At 37.4% G+C, this 26,695-nt stretch overlaps 1 protein-coding gene across 1 annotated transcript in view; it reads right to left on the bottom strand.

Annotated features, from left to right (window-relative positions):
* Positions 1-26,414, bottom strand: part of IARS1 (isoleucyl-tRNA synthetase 1) — a gene marked incomplete at its 5' end in the record, with an annotated part of 105,938 nt that extends 79,524 nt beyond the window's left edge. Inside the window, 9 exons of the mRNA XM_082487808.1 lie at positions 2,165-2,260; positions 3,907-3,967; positions 8,163-8,250; positions 10,164-10,311; positions 13,192-13,309; positions 21,948-22,030; positions 24,961-25,080; positions 25,593-25,749; positions 26,296-26,414. Of these exons, the coding sequence (XP_082343934.1) occupies positions 2,165-2,260; positions 3,907-3,967; positions 8,163-8,250; positions 10,164-10,311; positions 13,192-13,309; positions 21,948-22,030; positions 24,961-25,080; positions 25,593-25,749; positions 26,296-26,414 (990 nt within the window). The remainder of the gene's footprint in view (positions 1-2,164; positions 2,261-3,906; positions 3,968-8,162; positions 8,251-10,163; positions 10,312-13,191; positions 13,310-21,947; positions 22,031-24,960; positions 25,081-25,592; positions 25,750-26,295) is intronic.
* Positions 26,415-26,695: the final 281 nt, after the last annotated feature.

The following is a 26,695-nucleotide window of genomic DNA, read 5'->3' as shown; positions in this document are numbered from 1 at the left end:
TTAAATTTTGTTGGTGAAGGATATATTTCTAAGCTATTAGCAATACAGAATACGTATTAGTAAGTAGAATTAAAAAAAAAACCAAACACCCAAACTTATTTTCTATCCCTATTTCTCAAAGGGACTTCTTATATTGAGGGGAAGGGATACAGACAAAGTACAACACTTCCTGTGAAGGACTGTGCTCTTTTTCTTTTCCTCTGACCCTTGCCTCCTGTGCCACTTACCCCTCTCCCCTCTCCTATTCAACACAACAGAAAAGGAATTCACAGAGAAGCCAATTAATTAGGAAGACAGTCCTGCCTACAATCATGAGTTCTCTCTCTTCTTTTATCAAAGCTTATCTACTTAGAGGCAAACATTTAATGCCAACACAAGTAACACTCAGTATTCTATCCAGAGCCTACTGTACAATGACAAATTTCTGAACTTAACCCAGAACCCTTTATGAGCCTTTCTGAACAAAATAATCAGTGAGCTGTCAAAAGTGAACTACACGCATCCCAAAAGAAAAAGATAGCAGCATTAAGTGCAACATATACTATGCAATTTCCTTCTAAAGGTAGCATATCCCACCAACTCAAGTCCATGGATCATACATTATAAAGTCATGCTGCTCCTTAACGAATGAATACAAAGTTTTGTTTTTGATGTTACTGTACTTTCTGCTCACACAACTATTGTATGCATTTTTTTTCTTTGCAATGCATTTAACCGATACTCTCATGCTATTTAAAAAAAAAAAAAAGGTTTTAAAGATAGTTGCTGACTTCCCAGAAGAGAGAGAGGAAAGATATTTCTCCCCTTCCCCCCTTTACACAAACCTCTGGGAGCTTACAACAAAATCAAATAAAAGAGGGCAGATAATCCTTGCTCTAACTGGTCAGTCAGGCTTTCCAACAACTAGACTGTGTTGTGCAAATAGACAACAAAACAATACAGCAGCCAAGGAGTTTCTTCCAGAACTCCTTCCCCACTAGTAGTCTATTCTCTTCCTTTGCTCCAACTCCTACAGCAGGAGCTCCTGCCTCAAAACCAAGTCTGCTCCCTCACCCCTCAGTTAAGTCCTTGCAAGATTTAGCTATAGGGGAATATCTGAGGTGCAAATAGTGTGATAGGCTTCAGACTGCTTAAGACATTTTACCAGTCACCATAAATTTCTTTATGAACTAATAACATGCAGCCCAGTCTGATCTTCTTTATTTACAGTTGTATTAAGCTGGGACATCTTTTCATATCAATGTTCATCCTGACACGGGAAACACCACTGTAATTGATGCACCCTTCAGAAAAATGCAGGGAAAAAAAAAAGACAGAAAAGGATAGGACATTTCACATGAATACAGAGGCCTATTACTAATGCCAACAGTTTCTGGAAATGATGATAGAGCTTGTGGTCCAGGGATTGCTAATTGCTAGGCATTGGCAGCTCTACTGCAAGTTTTTTTGAGGGCATCTTTGGACAATGACTGAAGACAGGACACTACACAAAAAGGACAATGAGTCTAAACTAGTGCATTTAATTCATGTGTCTAAAAACTGAAATGATTAAATCCATGAAAAATTATCCCTCTCAACCTTCACAAGAATAGACTCAGGGAAAGGACAATAAAGACAGAAAAAAAGAATGGAGTGCAACAAAATCCTTTCACACCAAGGGATAAAGTCTTAATACAAAAGCAGTCAAAGCATTTTTTCATTCTCTAAAAGCCCAATGAGTAATGAAACACTGAAGAGGGGCAGTGCGCTGCACAGAACTGCTGTTACCATCTAAAATTATCACTTAGCAAAGCCAGTTTTGACTATCAGTGCAACGTATCATTTCTTCTCAAAGCGGTAAATTTAGACTTTGAGAAAAGCCAAGATCAATGACACTCGGAATATACAGTGGTGAGTTCACTTAATATACCACATCAAAAACCAAATCAAGGGACACCTGAAATTTCCAGTCTAGTACACAAAGAGCAATAGTAAGAGTGAGAACTCATTAGAATACAATGCTACATTGTATTCTTACATTTGTAAGTAGCAAATGGGAGGATTGTTTAATATCACATGGATTGTTTAATATCATAGTCCCCCTGACAGACAGTCCCCAGTAGCTGGAAAGCCAAGTAGTGTGTGTTGGAACAAAATGAACATTAGATATGTAATTCATACTCACAGCACCAAAATAGGGGGCCTGATGTACAACACCTGTGCCTTCCTCCTCCTTCACGTAACTGTCTACTACGACAGCAAAGGCACCTTTATCTTTGCACTGTAATACAAAAATGTTCTTCATATACATATGTATACATATATATATAGCAAAAAAGAATTCTTAAGAACATGGAAGAGCCACTAGCCACCTGCAAGAGTAAAGAACTGCATCAAAAATAAATGACACAGTAAAATGTGACATTCCTAACATTATTTAATCATTTCCCATAGCTAAGACACACAGGCTGTATACGTCATTTAAACAGCGTCAGATGTGATTAAATCTAAGACCTCTCCAGAAGGCCTCATTGTCAATTACTCTTCAAGCCACAGATCTTCATACAGGTCTGTGCTTAACAGACCACAAATCAATACACTCCTTTAAGCAAGAATACAGTCAAAAAAGCTACAGGGATTCTATATACAGAAGTCTCCTCACATTTTTGTATATCCACCATACCTTCTAATTTTAAAAAAGTAGTTTGCTTTTATAGTAATATATTTTACTTATTTCCTCTAGAGAGTGAGAAATTGTTAAGTATCAAGTAGAACAAAACTAACAAAACAAAAAAAAGAAACAGAAAAAAACACCTAGAAAAGATCTGACAATTTTCACTGTGTTCAGTATGTACATAATGAAAAATGAAGAGCTATTTTCTATTCCTCAATGCAAAAGCAGTAAAAAAATTACTCAAGTCACAGCTGAACCAAATATGTTACAAAATATTAGGTTTGGCTTTTTCTGAAGAGGGATATTTTGAGATAAGACACCCATTCTAAAAAAAAAAAAAAAAAAACCACACACACAAAAAAACCACCACACAAAACAAACCACAAACCGGTAGATACCCATCTGCTCCTTAGAAGTACAGCAGGAATCAAAAAATTTATCCATTGCAAACTTTTACACCTGCAGTCCCGTTTTTCAGATTCAGCCATGACCTTTCTCTAGAAATAACAGGTCCTGCTCTCTACAGAGGTTTTCTCACCCTTGCCGACTTCAGCACATGCTTCCGAACAGATGGTAGTCACAAATGACCAAATCGCTTACACAAGTTAACAGCTGCTTGTCCGGCAGCACTGTAATCCACTTCAACTCTTTGAAAAACGTAATCCATTTTTAATCAGAATTATTTTTTTAAAATATATAAATTGTCTACCCCCTCTCTTACTGCCACACATTCTATTATCATCTGCAGTGCTATTAACTGTGCTAGGCTTATGAAGCGCTTAAATGCTGCACAGGAGAACACCCATAAAAACAGATACAGCTGTAGTTATTTAGCAAAGGCTTTTAACTCTTCAATGGAAAACACTACATGTCCGCAACTGTTATCCACAGTCAAAGCCGTTCTCTTGTAAACAGAAGATTTGTGGACTTGACAGGCAGATGACAGAATGAAAAGCTGAGAGAATACTGCCTATTTATTAATGTGAATTAGAAGTTTCTCTGCAACCTGATGTCAAACTACTATTTATCACTGAGTTCTTAGTCTGGGTGTATTTAAAATTTAAGGGAAAAAAATACAGAAAACAGCCAACCTTCTGTTTTTCAACCTTTCACTAGGATTTTGAACTACTTTAATACAATATGGGGTTTGTTATTAGCACACAAGATTTTTATAATATAAACAAGGAATACTGGGAATCGTTTTTACATTTGTCATTGTATCCTGTATCAAACACCAAACTTGTTCATCTTACCTGAATAAAATATTCAAAGAGTGGTTTATATTTCTTGCCTTTAAGAGTAATGCCAGGAAACCTGAGGAGGAAGATTTACATGAACACAAATTAACAACTCGAAAATTGCTTGGTCAGATGGTAGGAGTGCTATTTTTACCTACTTCATTTTTTTCCCCATTTTCTTTTCTCCCCTCCCTAACAGAATTTGACACAGTAAGGGGAAGAAAAAAGTATTTTCTCAATAGTTTGCTTCCCATTTCTACACCGCTTTGGCAATTTGGACTTGGACAAAAACCGTAACACGTCGTAATGCATCTCTGCTAACAGTCAACAGGTACACTTGTATTTGATGGTCTTTCAATCAAGCAATCATTGTAAATTAACGTAGGTATTAAACATTAATAACAATCTATTTCTGGTAAAGCTCTGTGAGGAGCTTCTGGATAAAACACAATTTCAATTTAATATTCATAACAACAAAGCCCTATAGCTCAGCACATTCAACAGAACTAAATAAGCACTGGTCCAAACCACCTGAAAGTTATAGGCACAGAAGATTGTGATACAAGGTATTGCAGTGTTTAAAGCTTGGACGCCTCATTTCTTTTCCTAAAATTAGGCATCAAAGCTCTCCACAGGCACCCCAGAGAAAGATCCAACACAGCCAGGACTGACTGAGGAATCAATTGAGCCAGACAAGAAATGCACCACAGAGAAAGAGCCTGTAGATCTGGCTGTCTTCAGGCTTCTGAAGATAGCTGATACAGATGGTGATTAGGTTGGGATTCACTGCTCAGAACTCTCCTGAAAGTGCTTAAATCTTCCATTTCAGGAAAAATTCTAGTTAAAACTCAACTGCATTTAATAGATGGGATAGCTCTCTGAATGTGTCACAGTTGTAGTCTTTCCCTATACTCTTCTTGGTCAACATGTTCCTAAACAATGGTCAAACCATAAAACATTTGACTACATTTGACTACTTCAAAGTGGGGAACTCTACAAAGCTGTTTCATTGTACAGAAAGGAACTCAAGCAGTATTTAATGCCAAATTAAAGAGCATGACTCCTCAGCTCAGCATACATCATATCCACTAGGAAAAGGGGAGATTTCTATTTTAAGCCACAGCTTCACGGATGGTTTATATATTTCATATTACAAACAGCCTTAGGAATGTTTGAGGTGCTTAATCAGAATCAGATGAGAGAAAAGCATCCCAGTGCTCAGTCACACAGATGTGGGAATGCTCAGATGCAGGACATGAAGCACTAGAACTGGCTTAAAAAAAAAAAAAGTTAAATCCTTACTTAACACAAGTGAAAGGTAAGGGGTGTGAATCACACTCCCAATTTTCCCTTTTGAGATCTGTAATATTTTATTTTTCAAAGTCCTGAACTTCAACCTGAAAATTTATACAGCACTGCCTTCTTATGACCTAAGTTATAGTAATAATAGACTCATTTAAAATCACTACAGTAATCCTTCACACTCAAGAGACCAGAAATCTCTTTCTGGATTCTCTAGTATCCAAAAAGAGAAAATAGTGGAAATCAGTGTTAAGAAATGAACTGTTTAATATGCAAATAGATTGAAATGTAACACAAGGGAAGAAAATCCTCATCAATAATTTCATATCTGCCACTGCTAAATAAAATAACGAGCCACTCAATGGCCAAAAGTGGGGTAATATACCGAGACTTTTGTTCAAAGCTGCAGAAAGTATTCCGACAAAGATGGTAGTCATCTCATCAGTGAAACAAAGTAGTATTCCCATTTGCTCTCACACAAAAACCTACCATCTGCATCTGGGAGGAAAGTGGAGAGAAAAGTCAGGTGGGGGTGGGGGAGGAAGGCTGAGAAGACTCAGGAAGTTCAGATGACTTCAGATACAGAAAATTTTCCGTAAGATTGTTCCTTGACTTCAGCCTGCCACCTGGTATACAGCAAGTGTCACGATTTTCTCCCTTGAGGGCCTAACTGCCTGAGAACTTAAAAGTGAGCTAAAGAAAGAAAAAAAGTTAAAAGTAGAAATGGCAAAGCTCATTTCCATGAACTTACATACTCATACATCTAAATCTTTAAGAGATCCATTCAACTACCAGCTACCTCCTAATTGTTTCACATTTCACATTTGAGAGAACTAATTTATTGCATAACATAAAAATTGGAGCATGACCAAAAAAAAAAAAAAACCCATGTCAGCTTGAGAAGACTGCGGCATTAATACAGAAAGAAGAAAAATATACTGCTCTGCAATGAGAACAGAAATTGCTAGCAGCCTTATGTATAGGTAGAGAGAGGGGAAAAAAAAAAAAAAATTAGAAATACAACTAGCCAGGGACACAAGCAACAACAACTGAAACATGTGTGCGATTGTCCTAAAGAGCAGGTACTTCACAGTTTTGATAAACACACCACACCAAAAAAGGCTGAAATGTTCAGTGCATTCCTGGATACAGAATGACTGCAACTAGACTGAAATTAAATTTGCAGTATTCTATTGAAGGAATAATTTGGAACCAAAAGACAACAGACCAACAACTATTAATATATTGACCTTGCTTATGTTTTTTTTAAGTCTAAAGGAAAAGCATTCAAAAGTATTTAAGAAAATAGAGAGGTTTTGGTAGAAGTCTGGGTTTTTAGACACTCTAGAAAAGTTTCAAAAGTCTGGAAAGCAACACAGTACCTATACTTCAAGAGAGAAATGGAGTACTAATGGATCTAAAAACCAGTCAGACTAGCATAACAACTTGATTAATTTTTAAGTGACTGACCACTTTTTAAAAAGTGAAGTGCTAAAGAACGCACACTATGAATTTGTCAAGAACAAGTCACACCGAGCCAAATTACTCCTTTTTAGGCAGACTACCTGGCTTAGATAGCAAGCAAGCACAGACATTTAAATCTTACTGGTAGTAAGACTTTTGACACTGTGACATGTCATTCTGACAGACACAAATGTTTTAACTTGGTGACTGCAAGTTTACATGGATGCACAACCACTTCGAGAAAAAAAAAGTTATTGTTAATTCAGTATCAGACTGAAGGAAAATTTCCAGTGGTATCCTGACAGAGACTATCATAACGCTGACACTATTAAATGGTTTTACTGATGACTTTGAAAGGAGGAAAAAAAATCTGGAGATCAGAAGTTCTGTCAACCCTGAAGAATGAAAGCACAGAAAATTATCTCTATAAATTGAGTCCCATCTTAAATTGCTACGGAGTAAGTGATCAACAAGGAGAATTCATTTAGAGGTTTAGGGGGCAAATCAATGAAGAAATACAAAATAAGAATTACTCAACTGTCACCGTATGAAGCATCAGAGTAGACAACATCTTAAGCAAACATTCCAGCTCTATATTCCCGTAATTCAGTGACTACTTGTAATTGCTTAGCTGAAATAAGATGTATCTTTTTTTTTTTTTAAATGTTTTTTACATGTAAAGCTTTCAACTGCTTGGTAAAAATAAAAAGACAAAAATAAAAATAACTGATGCCAGAGAAGAAGAGTTGTTATTCTCAAAATTTTCTAGTCTTTGGGGCTTTTTTGTTTTATTGTGGGTTTGCGTTGTGTGGTTTTTTGTTGGTTTGTTTGGTTTTTTTACCCACTGCACAAGACTGAATAAAGTGAGCAAATAAATATTTGTTGTATTTTACCTTTTTAACATGTTGACGTTTTATACGAAAGATTTAACAGAAGGCAACCTACGTACTTTGAGAGCTACAGAATTTAATACCTGCATCCCCTATCCAGTCTAACTTATTAAATAATTCATATTTCTCCACTGAACTAAGATGAAACAGCAGTCTTCAGAAAGTATTAACTGCCACTAACTACATAACTTAGGTAGACCATCCTAAGGTAGCAGTATTTACTTGCTAAAGACAACGGTTTTGCTTTTGCCCATTTGCCCTTAAATATTTACATAATGTTTAGAAAGTGTTCAGCATTTGGACAATCTCCAGAGTTTTTTAAGATTTTTAAATTAACGTCTTTCTAAGAAAACAAACAGAAAAAGGAAAAAATATGGAACCTTTTTTCCCCCACCGCAATACAATGATCCAATGAAAGTTTTCTTCTATTTGTAGCTTCATGTACAAGACTAATTTGTCCTAGTAAATTTCAATCTCTTATAGATTTTTGCACAGTATCATCATGCAGGGAAACTCACCTTCAGATAACTGCAAAATCTAACTTCTTGAAACATCTAACTTCTGATCTATAAAACTACTGGAAGTTAACAAGTGTGTAATAATTTATGTACTTGCCTGTCAAGTATCTCATATTCACTGTCAGATTTGTACAGTGCTATCAGCCTGGATTCCATCAAAATGTAAATCTTTCCTGTGGCATTATCTAGAACATAAAATAAAACAAAAAGTTACATAAATCTCAATTTAATACCTTCATTTGCACCATTATGAAACCTTTCAATTTATGCAGAATGGTATCATATTAGCTATAAAACTGCCCAGAATAATCCTGCTGATCAACCACTAGTTTCCAGCTAGTTCTTCCCCCTACAGCCATTCAATGAACATTTTTCAAAAGTTAAGTTTATCAGAAACTACAGGATGAAATCCAGTCTACTGATTTTCAGTGTGTTTTTTTGTTCAAGAGGCAGAAATACCCTGCCTTGTTTATTGTCATTGTGCTAAAGAAAAGCAATTGAAGTTTCAGTATATGTAACTGAAACAGAGGGAAACAATGGAAGATGGACAATTACTACATAAAAATCAGTATTATTAAGTTGACATTAGGGGTAATGATTGCATTTTATGCCGCCTTCCTCAGATTTACTATTCCAGTCAATTTTATGCTTGGATTTCTTTTTAAAGGAAGTAAATTAAAAATAAAAAAGTGAAACAATATTAAGGAAACCCATTTTCTACCCCCAAATAAGCCTGAACTCTTAACTTCAATGACAAGTTTTTTTCAGGCTACTACCTTACCCCCTTAGTCAGGGTCACTAACTCGCCAGCAGTCAGTGGACCAAAAACATCCAAAACCAACAACTCAGTATCTCAGGCAGGTGTGGGTGTTATTTTTGAAAGTATTCAATAAATTTCGTTCTCTCAAAACCAGTTATGTTAAAACTTTTGAAAACTGAACCATATTTAGTTCTCTCTTAAAACAAAGGAAACCCAAACACCCAGAGTTCACTGTAAAGGCCTCTAACTTTTCATGTTTAACATCACCTCAGCCACACATTAGATTCACGTGGTTATGCTGAAACTGGAAATTATATGTTTGGCATTTTTGTACTCCAGATTAAATGCCATCATTGACTACTTTTATTTTTTCTTTTTAAACTATACTGAAAAGTCAGAAAAGGTGAGCAATTTGGAAGAGCCTGAAAACAGCAATGCAAGAAGTACTTTTATCTGAATCCCTGCTTACTTTTTTATTTAAAAAAAAAAAAAGGGGGGGGTGTAGATGAAGATATAATTAAAGAGAACTGCATTTCAAGAATAAAACAAATTCCTTTTCCAAGTGAAAAGGAAGACATATCATAACATACTCCATTACCAACTGAAAAAAAAACCCTGAACAACTACTTGAAGCAGTAATGAGAAAAGCAACAGCCCGTATTGTTTAGGCACCCTACAGGGCCGGCTGCATAGAATTCCTGAGCCTGATGGGTGATCTTATAGAAGAGATTACCTTATAGTACAACTTGTTTAGCCAGGCACAACCAAATAGTCCACGAATGAGCCAAGGCACTTTGGTCAAATGTACTCTTACCCTGGAAACCACAGTATGTACCTGGCTTACATTTGTGCTGAAAACCCCACACTTCAGTCAGGTTGAGACTCGCATGTGACATCTTGGGTCTGTTATAGGTTACGAGTACAAAAGTATTCAATTACTGCAACTTAGCTGTCATACAGCAGTAACTTGCTTATGAGTCTGAGCCCCAAGAAAGGAGGGAAGAAAAAGAGCTAGGGACACCCAGTCACACTTCCCCGTCTCTCAAATACAGTGTAACTTTAAGAAGACAGATAAAACATTTGCTCTTGTTCTGTATTTCAGCTACCAATATTTTTTAGGGAATAGTCCTCACAATGCATGTAAAATAAAAAGAGCACAGCAGTTGGAAATCATCAGCCTCATAGGAATTAAATCATCCTTCAAAACAACACTAATCCAACCCCAGCAAAGTGCTATAAATTTAGCATAAAGCAGTCTATCATACAAAATATAGGTACATATTCACAGGCACTGAAGAAAGAAGTGTTCATTATATGTCACCTTCAGTTAACACTTGCCTCTCAATTTCACATATTGCAATTCTGGATTAACGCAAAGGGCCAAATTACTAGGCAAGGTCCAAGGAGTAGTGGTCCAAGCAACAAGAGAAACACTTGCATCTTCATCCAGTGGGAAGCTCACAATCACTGAAGGATCTTGAACATCCTTAAAAACAAGATAAAGTCAAAGGGGGAAAACGAGAGGGAGGGCTAGGGAGGGGGGGAGGTTTACTGCATGTATTAGTCAGAAAATACAGATCTAAGTAGGAAGTATTACTGCCATCCACCAAAACCTATCTTGCAACTTGCCTAGTTCATCACTGTAGCGGTAGAAGATGAAGTGGCAGCATAAGCAAATTTGAAGAGAACACCAGTTGCAATGTTCCTCTACTATACCAGTGTAAGATTTCAGTCCAACAAGGCCACAGGGTTAACAATTAAGATTAGCAGTGAGATTTTGGGAATTAGCTGCCAAAACACCAGAGAGCTGAGTGCTAGTTCCCTCAGGTACCTCTTATAATCCCATTTTAAAAGTTTATAATCAATCTCCACTGTCAAGAAAGTTGGCAGTTTCTCTGATACTGCTACACAAATACTTTTCCCACTTTTTTCCTCTAGAGTCAGGGAGTAGGAAGAACAGCCATTACTTAAGATGCAATTTCTTATTAAGAAGCTGTTGTTAACAAGGGAAAAATGTTTGGGGTACTTAAAAACAAGAGTATGTCAATATTCAACAGTAAAAAATCTCAGGGAAGACGACATTTGTCAGCTACTCTATATAAAACTTTGCTTCCAAATGAGTCAAAAGAATCCCCTGAAAACAAGTTTTTCTTTCAGACAAGTACAATCCTATTCAGTCACTTCACATATTATGAAAAGCAGATTGAAAAAAGTAAGTCAAATCTCACAATTGTCAAATTTTCACTACTAACTTTAATTGCCAAACAAAAATAGGTGCCATGCACACAGACCCTAAACACGTCTCCTCATCACGCCTAGTGCAAGGCACTCTGGTTTCCATCCAGCATCATGGAACAGTTAATGGCGTCATGGGACAGGCAGCTATTTATGTCTGAGCTAAGGGCTGCTCCAGAGGGAATTTTCTGTGAACATCTGGTGCAGTCAACAGTAAAACATAAATATTACATAACTCTCCAGCCGCGCTCAATACCAAGCAGAGATCGAGCTATCACTACAGTTCTGTCTCTACCAATTGTTAAATAACACTGTAGGCTATTTACTTTGTTTTCTGAAGCACTAAGTTGACCAGGTAGATAAAAAACAACTAGCAAGCCGTAAAAAAATAACATCCAGGCTGCCAAGCAATGGCATTGTATAATGTTTTATCTGGTCACAAAATTATGCCTGCTTTCATCTGAAGACAACACTTCTTCAGTTAAATGTAATACAAGCTGCTGACATAGTTTACGTGAGTGTACATTAGACACCTAACTCAGTTTCTAAACATGCTGCTTCTGTCCTATTTCTCATTATTTGTGTCCTGATTCTCACAGGATTGATAAACAGAAGCTAAAGCCCGCTTTCTATAGTGAGAAAGATAACAGCTGCCTTACACCCAGAAATGACTGGTCTCGCCAAGAATAAATCGTGTCAGCTTACGGACCCTCAACATTTCAGTCTTCAAAATACCACCTCTAGCAGACAAAAAAGATAATTTTTGCATAAAGTGGCAGAGCAGCACACCCCACACACACACTCTACTGGTTCTAGAGTAAGAAATGACTGGTCTCGCCAAGAATAAATCGTGTCAGCTTACGGACCCTCAACATTTCAGTCTTCAAAATACCACCTCTAGCAGACAAAAAAGATAATTTTTGCATAAAGTGGCAGAGCAGCACACCCCACACACACACTCTACTGGTTCTAGAGTAAGAAATAGCATCTAAATATTTCATTAAGACTTGAGAAAAGAGGTTTGCTCTGTAGAAAAGGGGCACACACACACAAAAAACCCAGAAAGAAAATAAGCTCGTTAATCTGAGGCTATATGAAATGTCAGTTACTAAGTATGAGCAAAGTAATTATTTCAGTTGTCAAACAGTCAAAGACACTGAGATATCTTTGCAAGTCTCACTTTCTTAAATCACAAAGCCTTTATTCTTCAATATGGTCAAATACCCCTCAGCAATACTGAAAGCTCTATTATCTGCAGACTGCATTGTCTGTTCAAATATTTGTTTTAAAACCACCATTTCTGGCCAGCAAATTGGCCTTCTTTAGGCAAGATGTAAAAAAGAGCAGATGTACAATTTGTGCTAGCTCTCTGCTATAACAACGTTAAGTGAAAGACTTACAATATAAGGACATGGAGGCCTGGGTGGGGACTGGAAAGGATACAAAACTTCTGTCCACAAACTAACGTGAAATTTGGAAAACTGGGACACAAATTCTGCCTTCATGTATGTGAACATAAGTTTGTTGCAAATGAGAAGCTGCATCTACTATATCTAGTCATTAATTTTTAAAGGAACAGCTTATAAAACATAGTATATAATGCATTATATTAGGTGAAACATTTCCTGGAATTTCTCAGTCTAAATTAATGATTCTTAGAAGAGCTATTATCCTACCGCTCTACTATCAAATATGGTCTTTGACAATTCTTATTAATCCCATCACAGAAGATTTCAACTCCATCAAGGAGCTTCCTCTTTTCAGATCTGCACACACAGGGACAGCTGCAGCTCTCTTCTAAGTATTTACCATAAAAACCTAACACGGCACAATACTCATCCTGAGTGCCCAGAGAGTAAGAGTGATTTACCAGAATAAAACGAAGTACGTACTTTATATACCTGTAAGTAGTAAGAACAAGGGAAGAAGCGAAGAACAAGAACAGGGAAGAAGACTGAGATCAAGTGATCTAAGCAGATACAGCATACTGTATTTACCTGAACTGTTCCTATCAATTTGGAGTGTAATAATATGCTTATGTACCACCAAGCAAAAAATACTGAAGCTTTCCAAATGGAAGACAATAGAGGAATCTGATTGCAACATCTAACGTACAAGTATGCTGACTTACCTTGTAATTCTGATGGGACTCAAAGTTTGACAGTGGGGTGTTGCACGCAGTTGAAAAAGGCATGACCTTAACACCTCTATACACCAGTCCTTTGTCATACAGTTGCTTGAAAACCCACCTGGAAGTAAACAAGGAACATGGAATAACACTTGGCATTTCAAATTCAGTAAATCAACGGCAAAATGGGATTCCGCTCTAGCTGGAGTGCCATTCTGAATGATGCCTTTTTTAAACAATCAACTAAAGACAATCTTTGCAAGTCAAAAGGAAAGAGATAAATTGATTGCAACTGTATTTCTGACTGATTTTTAGCTTTAGCTGATTCTCCCAGCTTGGTTTTCCATGTACTGACTACACAGCACATAGTATTTAGATGAAGCACAAATCTGTATCGCTGATTAATCTTTCTCCAACTTCTTGAATACAAAGACCACCTGAAATTTGAACTATTAACAAGGCTGAAATCAGTCGCAGTTTAGAGAGAAGACATGTAGTGACAGGACTGCTCACTTATCACATGATCTTAAGCACCTACTACACCAAACAGTGCTACAGAACAGAGACAGATACAGGTTAGAGATACCTGCAATGCACCCCAAGGACATCCTGACAATCTGAAGAGCATTTTTCACAAAAGGGTACAGCTAACCATGCAAAGTAATGAACTTATGGTCCCACAATTTACATTAATGTCCTCCTTCATTAGCTCATCTCACTCTGGACTCAGTTCCTGTCCAAGATCCCAGTCTCACATCAAGCTTTAAGTCTGCTTATGAAAACTTCAATTACAGCTTGTAGCATATTTGGATCCTTACACCTTCTTGAAATAATCACGACAGCACATAATATTACAGTATGACAAATTGAGTCAATGCTCAAAATGAACAAAAACTGAAAGAAATATACTGCACACAGTAACTCATCAAGTGTCCATGTGATGGACAAAACCCTACGTTTGTCTGTATCTGAATACTGCAGGGTTTGCTAAAGGATTGTCAACACTTACCAGGTCTCACTGACTTGCACGCTTAGTGGGATAGTCTGCAGGTTAGCTACTTTAACATTAAAGGTAGGAGAGGGCAAACCTTAAATAATCACTCAACTCAACTAAAAAAAACCCAAGAGTTTCTGCAGAGTCTGGTCGTTTCAAATTCCGCATCCAAATTGTTAAACGCTGCTGACTTTAAAAACTCATTAACTCAAACTATGTTTTCAAACCATCCCAATCACTTTTCTAGGTCCCTTTCCAGACAAATAGCTCATTGCTAAGCAACCAACCCCATCCTGGAAGGCAGCACTTTTTTCTGCAGGCTGTCATTTTGTGCTTGAGAATCTGGACCTGTACTTAAATCAGTGTCTTGCCTTCTGTGTTTGAAAACCCAATCTTCAAGACAAAAGAAGTAGATTATTGCACTGATTTCTATCTGCAGCCTGAAACAAGAACATCAAAAGATATGTAGTGCCTTGTCATGGAATTCATACGGTATCTTAATCAGAATAATTATTATCTTGCAGATCAGACAGTTGGAGAAAATACAGACTGTCATATGGAAAAGACATGCAGTTCACTCAGATTCATCTATGGACCTCCAGTACAAGTCTAAGATTTCCTATGAGTGGTCACTAACATCAGAAAATTAAATAATTTGTACTCCGATATGGATAAAGGCTGAGAGACCCTCAGCAGCATCAGTTTGTGCCACAGAGGAACCAAACCCAGAGGTCTTTCAGAGCTGTGCACTCCAACAAAGGTGCTTTACCTTACATACACAACACAAAAGTAACTCTGTTAAAATAATAAATGTCACCCATAGGCATGTTGTGGCTGCCTGACCTCTAACCCAAATTCAAAACATAGCAACGAGTGCATCTGTTTTACAAGAGACTGTATCAACTTAAACTTGCATAAATATAAATCAGTCTTTTATAAAAATGATTTGTGCGTATAGTTCCATCAGCTTTCAGCATCCAAATTTGAGCTGGCTAATTGCAGAAGTTTTCATGCAAGTTAAAAGATTTTAAATGTATGCTTACCATCTCAGAGCATAACTAATGCAGACTGTGACAAGTGACAGCAGTTATACTGAAGGTGTTCTACGTGCCTTTCAAAAACAGTTAACTAAAATATCTATAGAAAAAAGCTCCACTTTATCTCTACTTTCTAAAGAACACTGCCTACTAACAGCATAGAAGACAACTACTCGGAGAAACACTGAATATTTAATTCAGCTGTAAATATAACTGTAAACTTCAGGAAAGGTGAACACTAGATGGAGCTGCCAAGTTAAAAATCCAAGCCAGCATCTCCCTCTTGTGGTAATTCTGCCCTATTGCGAACCAAGCGCTCCCCGGTTGTTCCACCGCTGAGCAAAAACATGGGCTTTCAAACCACATCATTCTTCAGACAGTTCATAACGACCACTCATTTATAGTTTATCATAACCACTTCTCTCAGACAACCATTCCAACACAGTAAGTAGAATTGTAATTGTGTCAAGACTGCTGCTTGATGCAATAGCCCTCGTTATCACTACAAAAAGCTGTTCTGTTATCTTGAAAAAGACCTAATTGGTTTCCTTAATAAGAAAGCTGAGAATAGTCCTTGTGTGACCATCAGAAATGCACTGGAGATGACTCTTAAAGAGCTGCCTGCTAGCAGCACTGCCCACCTAAAACAAAGCAACTGCTGAAGATGAACCTAGCTCTAACAGTGAAAGTCACTTACACGTGGATATCATATTTTGCTTAAAAATTTAACACATGATCTTTTAGACAATAACCTATGAAACAGTGTTTTAACCCTTATGCTTGCAAAACGTTGAGCATTTGCTCTGGGTTTGTAAGCCAAAATTGAAACTGCAGTCCTTTCTGAAATATACCCCACAGAGTTCCTTTCTACAGACAATCAGAAAAAGTTTATTCACAGAAGGTAGAAATTAAACCCCGTTCCTCTAAATTCTGCTACACTTCTCCTCAAATGTAAATAAATTTAGTTGCATCCTCTTGGCTGTGGGAACAGCACTTACATGCTCCTTTACTGAAGAAAAATGAGATTAGGGAAAAAGTGAATTCAAGGTGCATATTTCAGCCACTTGTTAACAGAGCATCTGCTCCCTAAAGGTGCAAGGTAGCTTTAACTTCTAAAAATCATGACACAAACTCAAATTAGTTTGTTGTTCCTAAAGCGTCATGAGGGGATGATACAATTGGTCCAAGCCCAGTCAGTAACTAAAACTGCAAGTTACTCTCGCCATAGGCATAATTTCCAAGAAATTATAACTTTGCTACAGTATTCGTTGATCCAAGTCACATACATCCCATGCAAACACCACATGCATATGATCAAACTCCTACAAAGGGAGTTTTTGCTTCCAAGAGACACTGAATCAGTCAACGCGATACTCAAAACACCCTTGGCATCCCACACAAAATCCAACATCCCAGAGTATCCTCTAGCAGATGGAAATGCTAGTTGCCCTCTTCAAATACGTACATTCACTTCACATCGAAGAGAAGGATTTGATCTTAGAGCTTCTCAAGTTCCTAGTGTCATTCCTTTGGGGTATCAAGTGATTTCAAGTCATCAAGTGGTTCTGTTTGCAATGACTTAGATACTAAGGGTTTGAAAACTCCTCGCTTTCCAGAAAATGAAAGTACTCATGACTAACATTGAGAAATTATTTTCAAACTCATAAAGTGCTTTCCCCCATTTTTTTTTTTTCTTTTTAAAGCAAAAAAGCCAGGAATTTTAATCTTTGTCGGTAACTGAGTTTACAAGTAAGGTGGGCAAAACATAACGACAGCAGGATCTAGAAGTGTATGATTTCAACGTATCCATGGCAGTATAGATAAACGAACAAAAATTATTGCTGTGTGACCTAGGATCAGTCCACATCAAGATAAACTGACAATTTAACAGCCTCTGTAGACTTGGGGGAGGGGGGGGGATCACAAACACCACACTGTAAGAAGCCCCGTCATGTACACAGTTCAGCAAGCAGACTGCATCCAAACAGCACCACAAGCAGCTGAGATTCTGAGGAAAAGGTTCTCCTGCGACTCATGAGAAATACTTGAAAGACAAGATGAAATAAAAAAGAAAGCAACGATCAAAACCAGATGCATGGGGACGAAAAACAGAAAAAAAGTACTCAAACAACACTGCACAGGGCTCAAAAAAGCATAAAGAGGAATATGAAGTCCAATAACAAACACAGACAGCCTTTCTTTAGAATAACATCTTTGAAAGGCACCTTCTTAAAGACAGGAAAGGCATTTGTTCTGAGGCCTAGGAACAGTAAGTACAAAAGTTGTCAAGTCTTATGTTCAACTACCAGTGAAAGCTTTAAAATCCCAGCATATAGAGAACATTCTGCTCCAGGCCTACCCTCCAAGCTGTAAAATTTAGATCAGTGTGTTGAATGATTCTGGATCAAGCCAGAAGTACAAAATACCTCCACAGCAGAAAGTATAAATATTTAAAACTGACACTAGACTTACCCCAAAGATCATACAACTAAGTAGGAGTTCAGTATATTCCTCCTTCAAAATACAGGAAAAGAGATAAAACAAGGACTGGAATCGTAAGCAGACAACAACAATGAGACTAGAGCACTAAATGCACAAAAGAAATACAAGTATAAGAAAAAAAATGTAGATAGCTAGTAGAAAAATGGACAAAACAGATTTCTTATGAACAGTGTCTCTCTAGAGTTAAAGAGTTATGGAATAACTCTTAAACTAAAGAGTTAAATTAAAGAGTTACGGAATACACAAAATTCAATAGTGATTCCTATTAGGACCCAGAGGTCTGTTGTTCTGAAATCATCCTGGTTTAGTGCTGGATAAACTCCACATGCAGAAAAAAAAAAAAATTAAGTCAGAAAACAACTTTTACTGCTTACACAGAAAAGAAAAAAGCCCAACATAACAATCCAGTTACTTTGATCTTTACAAACCAGTCCTCCTCTCAATGGGGACTCCCCATTCATGTTCTCACTCAGAAGGGCTAAAGCAGCTGGACACTGACATTAGTAACAGAGCTTGTCTTGAGAATATAGAGTACGAAAAGAATTCATGCCAAAACAAAAGCAAAGCTACACACAGGTAGTTGGGCAACCCAAGGCAAATATTAAAGTTTCAGTAGCTACCTACAATCTCTTCAGCTACAGCTTAGAAGTAGCCCAGTGGCACCCCAAGCCTGATGCTACTACTACAAGGGCAGGGCTGCAAGGCCAAAGGCCACACGTGGTAAGGAAGGCAAGAGAGGTCCCCTCTTAAACAATCCTAAAAGGAAATCTGAAGCTGGAGCAACTGAGATAGGTCCGGTAAAGTGAAGGAAAAAACAGATAAAATGTCCCATCACCAAAGGGAGTGCCATACTGTGGTTTCATAAACAGGGCAGAGTTTTCAGTTTACAGCCATGATCTCACACATGTAGAGTACCAATTTTCTACTGTAACTCAGAATGTTTTCCTTTCTCCTGCAGCCTCTATCTAGCGTTATCACAAAAGGACTCAAGAGTATCTTCTCAGGGTACAGAAGTAGCTTAGAAGTGTTTCTGCCACCTGTGGTTTCACACTATACATGCAAGTCTTTCAAAACATATACGAAGCTTTCAACTGTTTTCAAAACTGAATTATGCTTAGACTGCAATTGCCAAATTTAGCCACGAGATGGTGATAGAAAGTTGTTTAACTAACCCTGATGATATTGAAATTAAAACCTCTGGTCATCAGACCCAGAAGCATGCCACAGCTCTGATCACAGAGCTTATTCCCCTCCTCTCCTCAGCGCTTTCCAGGCTGTTTCCTGAGCGGCCAGGGAGAACTGCTCTTGAGCTGCACTCGCAGCCTGACTGAGAACCATCTAATAAGCCAGTAGTGAAGACCATAATTTACTAGTTGTTTTCTTCCTCCCAAGGCTCACACTTTTTACTGATCTACATCAAACTGCTCTCAACTTCACTGTATCTATCTCATAAGCTGTATAAAAAAAAAAAAGCAAGAATCTATTGCACGTTTGTTCCATGCTAGCTCATCATTCTCACTGTACTGTTTACAGTGAAGGACATTTTTTCATTGAGATTCAAGCTGGCTGCAGGATAGATTTACAAGTTCTACAGAATTAGAACTTAAAAGTTCTATTCAAGTTACTTAAGACATGAATAGCTGACTACATCTTCACGAGACCTCCTTGCAGTATCACCGCTTAATGACACAAACAGTCAACGTTCCCCTGAAAAATTCTGCCAGGATGCCACAATTTTATCACTGGATGAAGTTTTGTTGTAAGTCAAAATTTAGCAAGCTGAAAATTCATTCTACTCTGTCAGCCACCACGTGGCACAGCATCAAAATGCTTACAAAGCAGCCATTTCCAACAAACCCATTATAAAATATGGAAAAGAATGGTCTCCAGCATCTTGAGCGTGTACAGTACCTCTACAAACCAAGATAATATTAACAAAAGATAGTTTAGGACTCAGACACCAAATATATTTAATGTCTAAATAATTTGGATAAAATCAGACACCACTGGAAACAACATTTATCTCAAGTATTACCTTAGCTTACTGAACTCAACATAAACATCATGGATGAAAAAATCATGCTTCAAAGAAAACTAGAAATTCCAGTTGAGACCACTCCATTATCTGCAAGCCTCAGGAAAAAAAAAATAGAGACAATAAAAAAAACCCTAAACAGATAGTTTTAGCTGATAAAAGACTAAAGGCAAAATCCTTACCATATTTTAATCACAAAATCCACGCTTGCCATGCTCACTACCATTATTATCAATGTTTTTTTTCTGGGCCCAAGAGCAGCATTCTACCCCCACGGGCAAACAAAACAAAAAAAAAAAAAAAGGGGGGGGGGGAGGGGCAAAAAAAACCCCACACAAACAGTGGACAAAACAATATGGTCACCAGGTTACAGTCAACGTAAGTCTTTTGTACTTAGCTGGACACTATATTTTTAAAACTTCTTTTTTAATTCATAAAGGAACTCTTATTTTAAAAGAAAATCAAATCAATTTTAAGAGAAGCACTCTAGAATCTACTGTTCAAATGAACACTCCTAATGGACGTAAAAATGGAACTTCAGTAATACAAACTTTCAGTTTGATGATTGCCTAGGTAACAATCTGATTTTTTGAGAAAATTGTACATTATCCTGTCAAAAGCACTACTGTAACTAGTTACAGTGCCCTCTTTAAGAATTACCTTCCTTAGCCTTGAAACAAGCATCCTGCATTCCTTTTCCATTCCCCTCCTCCATTCACACTGTGCAAACACTGATGGTTCCACCTCCTGTTCTACTGCAAGAGCAAGCTGGCAATGGCATTGCAACATGCCCCTCCAAGACATAGAAGACTTTCCAGAAAAGCCAGTTTTTAAAAACAGACTTTATTTCATTACATGATTACACAGCAAATTAACAGCATCAGGAAGCAAAAAAAGTACAAAATTAAGAGGTTGTCTACTTACATACTTCCTGAAATCTCATACCACAGAAATTTCAGATCCTAAGTTTGTATCTTAGATTCTGTACCCAAAGCAGGCATTAGAGGAGTTAACCTCTGTAAGCTGGGTGAAAGACTAGAAATTTTCTTTCAACAACAACAAACCAACCAAAGAAAAAAGGCTTGGGCTGTTGAGAGAGACCCTGCAGCTATTTTAACTCAAGTTTGTTTTTCAAACGGTCCTTGCAAGATGCTAGTTAAAAAGGATTTAAGGTGCCACTAAATATTTTTATAACTTATAAAAGGAAGGTTTCTTGTCAGTCTTAGCTTTATCATTACACAGGGTTTCTTCAGCTAAGTTCGTTAAACATCTGGTCCCTTCCCACCATCTTTTTTATGCTTATTGAAAACTCACTGGCACTTCAGCCCTCTGCAACAGCTTCAGAGACATCTAGAAGTTCTGTCAATCCTTTATCGTAATTATAGGTAACTAATTATACAATGAAAGGTTATTAGTAAAACTAATTTAAAGACCATCAGTAATACTTCAATGTGCATATAATTTGCTTTTCAATGGCTTTTTGTCAGCATATACTGTGCTAAACTTCTTGCAATTCAGCTTGTAATTCTATCACCCGAGGGACTCAATGTTGCCGTTTTGTCACTGTGTTAGGTTAATTTGATTATCCTTAACATATAAGGTTGTCTTGTCTTTGAAATTCCACAGTCACCCCCCTGAACACATTACCAAAATATCCAAACTTTACTTAGCTCTGCACCAGGAGTCCAAGACAGTTGACAAATTACACTGCCAAGAAAAAGGTAACAGCAGATTCCCAGCCTCTAAATTCAGGCTTGAAGAAGAGGTTTAGAGCTAAACAGAGTTTGGGTAGTTTGCCCATTTGCAGTTGACAGTGTGAAGAACATGAAGAATGTAGAAATACAATGTAATTCCTAAACCAAGGAAGGAACATAGTAGTAGATCTTCAGAACTGCTTTTAAGTTGACATGGAGCAGCAAGATTTCAGGGCTCCATAAAAGCAGTATTGTTGTACCTTATTTTGAAAAACCCTACTATCCTGAAGAAGAAGAAAGTAGGTTAATTAATTCCCTCACTTTGACATCAAGACATTTCATACCACCTTAATTACTTTCCCCACTGTTTATATGAATTTGGCATATTTCAAAACAGTTCTAGTGATGTATGGAGCAATACGTGTTTACAATAATTGAAGACTTCTTAACGTTTCAAATTCATAAAGGATATATACAATGTATATAAGTTAACTTACCACACGGACTCCATGAACTCAGGATAAAGGGTTTTATAGTCATTTTCAAAATCAATCCAGCGTCCTAATCTGGTAACACTGAACTGTTAAGAAACGAACAAGCAGATTGAAAGTCATCTTAACATTAACTATCATGAAACATCTCCAATATTTATTCTGTAAAACAGCTTGGTTTTTAAGTGCTGTGTTTGTCCCATATTGATGAAACACATCTATGCAATATTTTTGCTTTTGTTTAAATACACTGTTTAAATACACAATAACTATTGTTCAAAACAGTGTATTTAAACAGACAAACAGAAGCAAAGAATGAAACCATGAACTAATTACTTAGAGCCAAGGTCACACAACAGGCAAACACGTTCAACGCTACTAAACAGAAATGGCGGATCATTTGGATCATTCACCAAATAGAAATGGTGGATCACTCAAGGTTCAGTCGAGTTTCAAATGCCTGAAAATTGCTTTTGATTACAGCGGTCTTGTTTCTATTTTTAAAACTACTCACTGCAGAGACAGTCTAAACCCAGAACACATCATCTATCAGCTTTCAGTTACATGAAAACATGATGTAATTCGAAGACAAAGAAATGCTGAAAGAAACTGATATGTCCCAAGAAGTTATCAAAACTATTTCAGGGCCAACTTTCAGGGCCAACTGCTGCCTTTGACTTACCAAAGCTATGACAGGGCTGCCAAAGACCACAAGACTGACAGGTGTTAGTCCCTGTTTCAGGACAGATTATGGTCACGTCCACTGGCACAGAATACAAAAACCAATGAGTAATAAGCCAGCTACAGGATTCCTTGGACCAGTGGTACCCTCTTCCTAATTTCACAGCTATCAGATCCCTCAGCTCTGCAAATAACCAAGCTCAGAGACACCTGTCCTGATACTGTTACACACAGACAATATTGAATGTCAAACTAGTAAAGTGGAAACAAAGCAAATGGGTTACCTCACCTCTGTATTTTCACGTAACAACTGAGCTCCTGGAATTATCAGTTTTGCTTCTGACCTTTAAGCCACTCTGACATCCCGCTATTAAGATCCAAAGCCTGGGACTCGTTAGTACAAGGATCCACGAAGTTGGAGTATTATGTTTGGTCTCAGCATTGAAAGATCTTAGGCATTCAAGGAACCTTTTATATTTTTTCATAAGGTTCAAACATTTGCTAGCCACTCCAGTCAGAAAATAAACACTATAGCAACATTGGGAATTCCTAACAGTATCCCGAAATATTTGAATTTATTCCCAATCAGAAACAAGACATTTAAATAAATTTCATTATTTTCATTAATAAGCTGAAATATATATCTGTGTATGGAAATACAGGCATATATAGGCACAAACAAAATACGCAATCCTAAGACTAAGTATTTGGACTAATCAGCACTGCAAGAATACCAGTGGCTGAAGACACAGCAAGTTAAAAGGACCAACTATGGAAAACAAAACATGAACCAGAATGAATCTTTTTATTTCTAAAAGCAACAAAGAATCATTGATGGCGATGCTGAAATACAAAATTTCAGAGTATAGATGAATGATTGTGTATTTGAAAAAAAACAAACCCTGTGCTTTTCATCCAGCCACTTGCTTAGATTTAGGCCACAGCTATTCCAACAAAGGCAACTGCAGTTTCTTCAGATACTGGCTGTAACTTCACAATGCTCCCGAGGGCAAGAGATACTCAAATAAGAAATTGCTATTTCAATCAAAAGGAACATAGCAGGACTAGAGAACACACAGAGAAGTGTGATGAGGTAGAACAGCTTCTGCATGAGGAAAATCTAAATAATTAGGACTATTCTGCCTAGAAAAAGAATAGGCAACTGATGGTGAAGATAAAGGTTTAACGGAAACTTTAATATTACAGAAGAACTACAGTTCTTCAAACTATGTGTCAGAAAGCCTTGATACAGACTGTTTAGAGGCCATCAGTATACATAGATTCAAAATGTAGCTAGATAAATTCATGGGGGGAGGGGGGGGAAATCAGTTAGGGATTATAAACTAGGGGGAAAAAAAAAAAAAAAACAACACTAAAAAATATTTTGGCCTAAGAAGGCTTTGTGCCACAAAGGCTGAAAAAGTATGCCCCGTTCTTCAATTCTTCCTTTGACACTTGCTATTGCACGCTGTCCCTGTAATATAGTGGTACAGGTATGAAAACACCTGGGCCACTCCTCAGCTTCAGAAAGCCATAGAAAAGAGTCACCACTTCACAGATAAATCAGACCAACAGCAAATCCGAAGTACAGGGCTAAACGTACTTTATTCTGGCCATGGTGCCAAGGACAAAAATAAGGAGCAGCAGGTTCTATGCACAGGATTAATATTATTCAGTGTTAGAAAAACCACCTGAGCATCTCTTAAGAAAATATCTAACCCATTTACTTGGAACAGCTCTCCAAACCTCAAGAGTCTGCACAGACCAATGCTCTCCCTGTCACTATATTCATGGGATGCAAATTTTAAACCAATATTCTCTTGGAAGACTGAGGGTTTACCCACACCTATTCTGACACAAAATCAGATGCTAGAACTTCTGCTGTTCCAGAAATACAAGCTATAGTCCTACACTCTGGCAATGAAAAGACTGAAAAGGGAAAAAAGAAAAGCAGGGAGGTTAGTGTGCATTTCCTTTACTGGTTCCATTTGAAAACAGAAGTCAGATTTTACTTTCAATTTCCTATACTAGAGAAGACAGAAAGAAAGAGGTAACTTGTTCGATGCATCTATTATTTGTTCAAATCCAGTTAAACACTTTGAGCTCCAGGTTACCTTAAAGTAACCTTCTCTTGACATCACAGCAGTCACTGCTCTGAGCCACATGTTGTTCTTTTGTTCCCCTTTCAGAATCACCAGTGAGAAATGTGGTAGCTAAAGACATGAGATTTATGCACATAATCAAATAGACTGAAGGATGAAGTTCCTCCCAGATGAAAGATTTCTGCACACATACTATTAGAAACGTACAGCAGAATATGCACTGAGTCTTTACTTACCTCCCATTCCTTTGAGTATCTCATCACAATTCCTCTGCACTGGTTGTTGTATTCTTCAATCCCCATCTTTGCCACATCTTCTGGCCCTTTGATGCCTAAGGTCTTGTCAATCTCATATTCCTGGCAGCATTGAAAACATCCAGACAAAAAATACACATTGTCACCAAAAGCTTTCAGGATTTCTCTGGATAGTTTGTTTTTTTTTTTATGTTCTATGCATTCTAACAAGGCTAAAGGGCCTCCTTTTGATATTTCATGACTATTGCAGCTGAACTAAGCAGATATTTCAAAGGATAATCCTGGTGTGATTGTTTCTTTACTATCTCTGCAAAAAGGAAAAAAAAAAAAAAAAAAACAAAAAACCACACAACACATTTTCTGAAATACATACCAAATAAACACATGTTTATAGCAATGAACAGAGTGCTTGAAGAAGGGCAGGTGACCAGTAGGTAGCACCTGAAATCACCACACACGCAAAAGCCAGAGCGACACACTGGACAAAGAACTTCCATTTCTCTTTTAGCAACAACACCAGGCATAAGAGCAACAGAAAAATAACCGATAAGCAGGTAGCAACACAGGGAAGAGGAAACAACAGAAATATCCGTAAGCAGATTTATTACACCTACCACAGGTAAGCCATGGCAATCCCAGCCAAATCTTCTGTCAACATGAAAACCACTCTGATGAGCAAATCTGGTTACTATGTCTTTAATGGTTCCTGCAAGAATATGGCCATAGTGCGGCAGCCCAGTAGCAAATGGAGGACCATCATAGAAGTTAAACCTACAACACAAGACAACATTCTTAGTTAAATGAAAAACTAAGCATCAAATCTTCAAACAGGATAAGTATATCTGTATGCTTATGCTTCTTATGTCTTGCTAGGTCTACATCAGTTTCCTCCTCTTCTATTATCAGTCAGCACAGGTACCACGTGGGACCAAAGAGAACATCTCAGCTCATTCAGTTCCTACCGAACACCAGAGCTCTACTAAGATCACTATTGAAAATGCCAACATGCTGCTCCACAGCTGGCAGACATAGGAAAAAGTTGTCCTTGCTTACCTGCAGATTTCTTTTATAAACCCACCAAGCAGAAAATTACAGGTTTATGAGGTTTGTGACTACTGTTTGTACACTATTGATTCTTCACAAAGTGAAATAAAAGCGGTAACTGACATGACAGCAACACTAGCCAAGACTGCTATCTGCAAAGGCAACAACTGTCCTTAATAGGACTGAGGGAAAAAAAAAAAAAAAAAAGTAATTACAACTAAGCCAACCTTGCATTGTCACACACAGTTGCTCGAGCTTTTAGCAGATTCTTACCTAGGTCTATTCTTTGATTGCTTTAGGCATTCCTGGAAACAATTGAGATTTTTCCATAGCTCCAATATCTTTTCTTCTTCATTTGGAAAAGTTATGTTTTCTGGAACTTGTTGAACCATTCTTTCCCAGAAACAACGAAGCAGAGAAAAGAAAATGCATATTGAAGAAAAGTGAGAAAAAAATTACTTCACAAATACAATTCATTGCCTTACAAATCCATATCATCAAACCACATCTTAGTTTTTCAAAGAGCTTGATTCAGCATAGACATGAAAGCAAGCACTATATTCTAAAAAAAAAATTTGATGGACTAGCACCCAAGTTTTGTAACAGGGAAAGGATTCTCCACTCACTCAACTACTGTCATTCATTTTTTATTATGCTTTTATTTTTGTTTCCT

The sequence above is a fragment of the Vanellus vanellus genome (assembly GCF_965231255.1).
Source record: "Vanellus vanellus genome assembly, chromosome: 9".
In the NCBI taxonomy this organism is placed as follows: Eukaryota; Metazoa; Chordata; class Aves; order Charadriiformes; family Charadriidae; genus Vanellus; species Vanellus vanellus.
The sequence above is the reverse complement of the archived record's forward strand: the minus strand, read 5'-3'. Positions and strand labels throughout refer to the sequence as shown.